At 37.4% G+C, this 7,800-nt stretch overlaps 1 protein-coding gene across 1 annotated transcript in view; it reads left to right on the top strand.

The window, feature by feature from the left end:
• The first annotated feature begins 1,231 nt into the window (after positions 1–1,231).
• LOC110030296 (rhodanese-like domain-containing protein 4A, chloroplastic) overlaps positions 1,232–7,800 on the top strand; it is a 7,562-nt gene continuing 993 nt past the window's right edge. Inside the window, exons 1-3 of the mRNA XM_020732937.1 lie at positions 1,232–2,025; positions 2,873–2,975; positions 3,658–3,906. Coding sequence (XP_020588596.1) covers positions 1,310–2,025; positions 2,873–2,975; positions 3,658–3,906 — 1,068 coding nt within the window. The 5' untranslated portion in view covers positions 1,232–1,309. The remainder of the gene's footprint in view (positions 2,026–2,872; positions 2,976–3,657; positions 3,907–7,800) is intronic.

Raw genomic sequence — 7,800 nt, 5'->3', positions numbered from 1 at the left:
TATAACTCACCTAAGTTTGGTATTTTCTCAACCTCAATACATTAATTCAACATCGCAATTCAAGCCACAACACTCAAAACACTGAAAACAAAAACATCATATGTTTAGTTTCAACTATACAGAGATCTACAAGCATAATTCTAAAGAAAAAACAAATACAAAGTTCAAATCAAAATACATAGATAGACAGATAAGTAGTAATATAAATCTACTAATCTTCAGACTTGATACTCGATTCTCCTCTGAGATCACCCATTGATTGCACATGAACGAAGAGGTTGTGGAAGGGTCAGAATGGAAATTCTTCAGCAGAATCCTCATCATCAGTCGTATCAAGTTATCTTCTAAATGTTCAGAGTGCTCGAAATGTTCCTTCATCCTCCAATCAACAAAGAGTCAATAAAGACAGGGCGATGAGCACAAATAGGTCATTGATAGAGCGTTCCATAATGAAGACAGGCTCAATCTGGAAGAAATAAAGGAAAAGTCAAGCAACCATCATGATGACGAAGAAGATCAGTGAGATTGGATGCCAAAGGAGGCTAAGAAAGACGATGAAGAGGACGATGATGGCGTAGTTCATGGCAAAATAGTTTGTGTTGGTTCAGATCCGAATATAGGTTTCGTCGAGATTGAGCGGAAGGAAGAAGGCGTGGAAGTGGAGCATCTTGCGCCATGACCGGCGAGTTGCGAGAGTTGATCGGTTGCGAATTTTGACACGCGATATTAGGGCTGTCAAAATAGCTCGTTAAGCTTTTGGTTGTTTTGAAAATACTACTAATAAATTATACATACATACATATATATATATATATATACATATATATATATATATAAATACATACTCTCCGCACATTAATTGCATGTAAGACTACAAAGAAAATAGAATAAAAAATATTAAATTAGATTCAAATGATGTATTAAATCTGCCCCAAACCTTAACATCTTATGACTACGAGATTAAGGTTGTCAAAACGACTCTTTGTTCGTGAACGACTCGTGTCGCCCCGTTAAGCATAATAAGCCCAACACGAACACACTTTTGAGCTCGAAATATAAATGTTTACACCCCTAAATGTCAAGCTGCATCTGGGCTCATTTACACCCCTACGTGAGATGAGTCAAGGGGTGATAGATTTGTGAGAATCCAATCAAGAAAAAATAGATTCACACGTAAATAATATATGTTTTGAGACCCCGATATGTAATAATTGAGCTTTGGGGTCCTCTACTTATAATTTGAAGGATCGTCCAAAATCCACCCAGTCCTCCACTTCAACTTCATCCCTCTCGACCTCCAAAACCCTCCATGAAATCCTTACAGAACCACGGCCTCTCCATCAAAACCTCTGCTCGCGTCCAAACACTTTCTCCCCATCTCTCAATTTCCATTCCATCTTCTTCCTCCATCAGAAGAATCCCTTCTCCTCCCAAACCTCTCCCATCTCTCTCCTCAAACCTGCAGCCAAACTCCCTCAAACCAAAAATCCCTAGTTTTCTTTCCAATTTTTCTTCTTCTCATCTTACAAATTCACTCGAAACCAAACTTCTCTGCACCGATTCTCCATCTTCGTTCGATCTCTTAGCCGCTCACTTACCCTTACTGGCCGCCGTGTCATTTCCCTCACATTGCTTTGCGGCTGGAACGGAGGGGATGTCTTCTAAGATCAGTGTAGAATCGGTTCTTGTTTCCATCGACGATTTCTTCAACCGATATCCATACTTCGTCGCCAGCCTCGCTTTTGTTTGGCTTGTAGTCATACCATTAGCTCAAGAATACCTGAAAAAGTACAAGTTTATTTCTTCCATTGATGCCTTTCGCAAGCTCAGAGATGATCCTAGTTCTCAGCTGTTGGACATAAGGAAGAAGCAAACTGTGGCTCATTTGAGAACTCCGAATTTGAAGATATTCAATAAAGTTGCAGTGAATCTAGAATTTGTGGAAGGATGTGAGGAGGAGTTTATAAAGGAGGTACTGAAGAGCTTCCGAGATCCTGGGAATACAATCCTATGTGTGCTGGACAAGTGAGTTTAGATTCTATCACCATAAAGTCTTAACCGCTCTGTCATATAATATTTTCCTTCTATGTTGTTTTTTGTTTCCATAAACAAATGATCTGAATCTTATTGCTATCTCTGCTGCAAAAAAAAAAAAAAAAAAAAAAAAGACTTTTGTATTGGCAAATTCATAACTTTGTTATAAGTTAGAGAGTTTGTGAGTTGGAAGTGATTTTGCGTTTCTTTTCACACCCAATCATAAGTTTTAGAGCTTCATCAGATGAAGGGAATATAATGTACTGAGTTCGTATGTATGCGGACTCCGTGTACAACATTGTTGTACACATGTCAGTGTACAACATTATTGTACACTGAGTTTTGGAGTCCACACATTAATTTTTACTTTGGACGGGGCTTAAATTAGTCTAGCTCAAGCAAGTTAAGTTAATCAAAGCTTTTAATTGAGATTAAGTCCTGTAATTGGTATAAAATATAAGCTGTTGTAAGCCAAGACATGCTAATTTGAACATCCAAATTCTCTCTAATTCTCATTTTATATGCTATGGGCAATAAAATTTAGGAATATTTACATGCATACCAATCAATTCCTATGTATTTACATATATAACACCTATACTTCAATTTTGTTACATATATAATGTTACATATATAATTTCCTATTTATGCATGAAAATATATATTTCACTTTTTAATAGTTAAAATGACGGTCTTTTTGATGTGATATGAAAGATTTGTGAGGTATAAATGTAAAAAAAACAAAGTGTAGGTGTTAGATTTTACATACAGGCAAAACCAGAGCTTTTGAGCTTCTTCCTTAAATTTCTATTAATTACTTTATTTTTGTGGAATTTAGCTTTGATGGAAATTCTCTGAAAGTGGCCGAGCTCTTATTTAAGAATGGCTTCAAAGAAGCTTATGCAATTAAAGGTGGTCTACTAGGCAAGGATGGATGGCAGGTCAGTTAAGCTTAGAATAACTTTTCCTTGGATTTCATAAATGTTTTCTTTGCTAATGAATAACACGTGTGAATTGTTTGATTCATTTGTTCTGTAATTTAGATTACTTTTTCATCAAGTTTTTGACAGGTTGGTACTGTAATGAATTTTATTAATGTTGCAATTTTTAGTATTTCAAACTTTACCAAACAAGCTGCTATTTTTTTGGGGGCATTTACATATATACCACCCACTTCCTATGTATTTGCATATCCAACGCTTAAATTTTACTTTCTTGAGTTATACTACCCATGTCTTTCATATCAAATTAAAATACCACTATTTTTAACTTTCAAAAAGTGACATACATCTTTTTATACATAGGTAAGGTGACATATATATGGAAAAATTGAAGTTTCAATTCCTATGTATTTACATATCCAACACATAAATTTTATACATTTATATTGTCCAAATCTTTTATATCACATAAAAAATATCACTATTTTAACTTTTAGAAGGTGAAATACTCCTTTTTCATGCATAGCTAAGGTGACATAAGTAAAAGTTGAAGTTTAGGTGTTAGATATGTAAATTCATAGGAATTACATGGTATGTATGTAAATATTCCTCTTTTTCTTTTTAAAATCTACTGAAGGGAGTGTTGAGTTTCATCTATATTTTCATTTCTCCTCCACCATAGGGAATTCAAGAAACTCTTCTACCTCCATCTGTCCATGTTTACCCCAAATGGAAGAGCAAAAATTCAGCTGATGAAGATGATGAGAGCAGAAAAGGAATTGAAGAGCATGATGAAAATGGGAAGTTATCAACTTCTTCCAACATGAATCAGGAAGTGAACCAAAATGTTGAAAATGGATATATGAAAACCATGAAATCATTTTCCCAAGCACAACAGATCCATGGAAGACCCCTGTCACCCTACCCGAATGTATGATTTCTGAACTTTAGCTTTTTATGAACTTTGATTTTGTGGGAGAAAAGCGCCAAAATGATCCCTTGACTCTTTGCAATGGGTCATTGCAATTCCAAAATTCATAAAAGTGTGAATTTAGTTCCCAAAATCTTTTAATATGGGTTGAATTTATCCTCAATAAGAACTATTTTAGCCCCCATTAAAACAATCTAGATAATATTTTGATACTACTATAGACTCTGAGAATAAAATGATCCATATCTAAATTGTCAGGGGACTAATTTGACACTTTCCTTGATTTTGTAGATATTAAAATCACTTATTACAATTTCCTCGATTTTTGAGTTGTTAAAATCACTTGTTAAAAAAGATGAAGATTGAAGTTGTTTGTGGAAGAGGACAAGTTTTGTCTAATCATTTGATCTAGCTAAGTTAATCGACATAATTTTGTTAGGAATGATTTTTTTTAATCCAAAATTTTAAAAGAATTATCTTGTTGCTACCTTTAGGATTTTTCATGATGTTTGTATGCTATTTTCTACTTTTTTTTTTCTTGATTTTGTCATATTAATTGATAATTTAGGATTCACATTGCTTTGAACAAGAAGAGCCATTTTTTTTAAGGAAGAGGTTATTTTTGGCACTTGAACTATTCAACATTTCATAAGGGGTCATGGGTATAATCACGATCCTTTTTAATGACCATTTTAATTGACATAAAATGATATGTTTCTCTTTGATGGCCAACGATTAAGTTGGAGGGTTAAGTGACATACAAAAGAGTAAGGTATTCAATTCTAGAGTATTTAAAATATTGGATTAGCGTGAGATGACCCTTCAATCTCAAGGACCTATGCATCCATAGGCTTTAAAAAAGAAATAGTAGTAAATATTTTATATGATTCATCATATAGTTTTTGGGGCATTTACATACATTCCACCTAATTCCTATGTAATTACATGTCTAACACCAAAACATATACTTTTTATATTTATATTACCCAAATATTTCGTATCACATTAAAAATACTGTCATTTTAACTCTTAAAAAGTGAATGGCGCGGGGGATTGGAGTTGAACCGGCCCCAACCAGTTTAGTAGGAGAAGGCTCGGTCTAGCAGGAGGCTAGACTCGCCCCCCTTCTCCCTTTTTTTATTTGGCGGGAATTATTTTCCCTTATGTTTTTGTTTCCCGCCTATCTATATTCTATTTATATGTGTGTTGTTGTCCTATGGTTTAATTTTTGCCAAGTTTCTATCCAAGATAGCCATCGGTTGTTGTTTTCCTTTCTAGGGTTGTATCCAAAAGCAAGGGATGCTCCAGTTTTAACTCGACCTAAGATGGTGTGTATCCTTTGCTCCATTGCTCCTCTCTCGTGATATTGGCGTGGTTCCCTCCTCTCCCGTGACTTTGCCTTGGTTCCCTCCTCTCCCGTGACTTTGCCTTGGTTTCCTTCCTCTCCCATGACCAACTTGCGACAGTTTCCTTCCTAGTTACATAGACCCCTCCACATATTCTTTCTTACCTTCCTCCCACAAGCACCGATCAACGAACACTGCATTAGCTCATCACCCCATCTTCAAGCCCTTCAACCCGCTGTCCATCGACCATTCCCCTTCGTCTTAGTCTGAGAGTCATGTCATATTGTATTTCATTTCTTGTTTTGAGTCATGATTGTAACATCGATATTTTTTAGCAATAAGAATGTGTTTTTCCTTTGGATTTGTGATTAACTTCTGTATCGATTGATATCAGAGCTAATATAACCCTTATTATATTTTTCTAACATCCGCTTTGCCCCCCTCTAGAAAATTTTCTTTCTCATTCCCAAACCATAGCCAAACATTAACCTAACCCTAATTTAAATCAGCAGCCCTAAATCAAAATTTTACACCCTCATTCACCACCTAACTCCAAATCCTAGTCATGCTACCTAGGAGATACATGCCCGAGCCTACCGGGAAAGAGATACAATGTGAGATTTGCGGACATCGAGGATGACACCCCGGAGGGATTTACCCTTGATGCTGATAGGGAAAGCTGAAGAGGAGAAGGGGACAAAAATTTTAACTATAGGAAGGATTTCAGTGATGAAAAAGAAAGAACACGACGTTTCGTAATCTAGTGCTAGAGGAGGTCCAAAGATGAAACATTTGTTGGAGGACAGAGAGATAGAATCAAGGTGGATCTATTAGGGTTTGAGAGAAGTATGGACCCGAAACAATTTATTAATTGGCTACAGTCTGTTGAACAAATTTTTGAGTATTAAGATGTGTTAGAGGATAGGAGGGTCAAATTACCTGCTATCATGTTGAAGAAGAGTGCGTCTTGATGGTGGGAAAACTTATAGTGACAAAAGAAATGAGAATGCAACGATGAGATTATCAAGTGGAAGAAGATGAAGAAAGCCAAACAGAAGAAATATCACCCACCACATTACTGCCACGACATGTTCCTGAAACTTCACAATCTACATCAGCGAGACCTTTCCGTGGAGGAGTGCATAGCTTAGTTCAATTACTTACATATGCAATGGGAGCTGACCAAGTCAGAGGAGCACACTATAGCCCAGAACCTTGGGGGCCTGAAGCCCGCTATTAGCAATCTAGTCCAGCCACAACCTTATTGGTCACTTGAGGATGTCCATACCTTAGCAATGAAAGTGAAAAGATAACAAAAACAGAGCGGACATCTACCACCAGTCCGACAAACACGCATAATGGGAGACACCAGTAGCAAAACACCTCAGGGAGTTGAAAAGGCTAGTTCGTATAAGGATAGAGCCACCCCAGTGAGAGGAAGTCTGAGAAGAGGAACACACCTGCTACAGTCTCCGCCAGAAAATATTTCAAATGCCACAGATTTGGGCATATTGCCTCTAGCTGCCCAACAAGCCTAGTCATGTCTTTTACTGAGCATGACGCTGTGGAAGAGGTTAGTGATGGGGAGAAAGCTGAGGAACATGGTGAGGTGTATCATATGCTATCCAATGAAGGAGAGCCATTTGTGGTTCGATGGATCCTACAGATTGAGGATACAAGGGATCCGTAATGGCTTCGCCACAATATATTTTATACCTGCTGCAAGGTGAACGAGAAAATATGCAGTCTCATCATCGATGGGGGGAGCAATAAGAATTTGGAATCTACACAGGTGATAGAGAAATTATATCTTACGACTCAGAGGCACTCACATCGATATTCTCTTACGTGACTAAAAAAGGAGAATAGAGTCAATATTGACTGGAGGTGCCTAGTGGAGTTTTCGATTGGGAGCCAGGTATATGATCAGGTGGTGCGATGTCGTTACTAGGGATGCCTGTCACATTTTGTTGGGGAGACCATGACAGTTTGATCGAATAACTCAACATGACAGATTTAGAAACCCATATTCTTTTACCAAGGATGAGAATTACATCATACTACTTCATTCGACGGAGCTTGAGATTACAAAAATTTGTACCGAAAGAGCAACATCAGTGAGACCAGTTTTGGTAATGATAGTGAATGATGAGACTGGACCCTAGCTTTTGACACGGGAAGGACACAACATATGACATTTTGGGATATCAGTGCCACCACCATGTGGGGAGGTTCAGGTTACCCCCACTTCAAATCTGGTTAAGTTGACTGCGAATGACTTTGGGAGTATTCATCAGCAGAGGGGAGCCACGCAAATTCAAGTCATTTCAGTAATACATTCCTAGAAGATTGGACTGATGTGCATGTTTGCTCGTATGTTGGGAAAGATCATCAGGTGTCTTGGGAGATGATGCAGTTGTCAGTGGGTTATAGGAATTGCTAGGATCACAAACGAGAGCCAAAAGCTTCGACGAATAAAGTCAAAGCTCCTCCAAATTCGGGAGACCGGCGCAGGGGCTTGGGGCTGAACATACCCCAAGCATTTCAG

The sequence above is a fragment of the Phalaenopsis equestris genome, unplaced genomic scaffold, assembly GCF_001263595.1.
Source record: "Phalaenopsis equestris unplaced genomic scaffold, ASM126359v1 Scaffold000694, whole genome shotgun sequence".
Lineage (NCBI taxonomy): Eukaryota > Viridiplantae > Streptophyta > Magnoliopsida > Asparagales > Orchidaceae > Phalaenopsis > Phalaenopsis equestris.
Note: the sequence above shows the minus strand (reverse complement) of the source record. Positions and strands in the feature narration are given on the sequence as shown.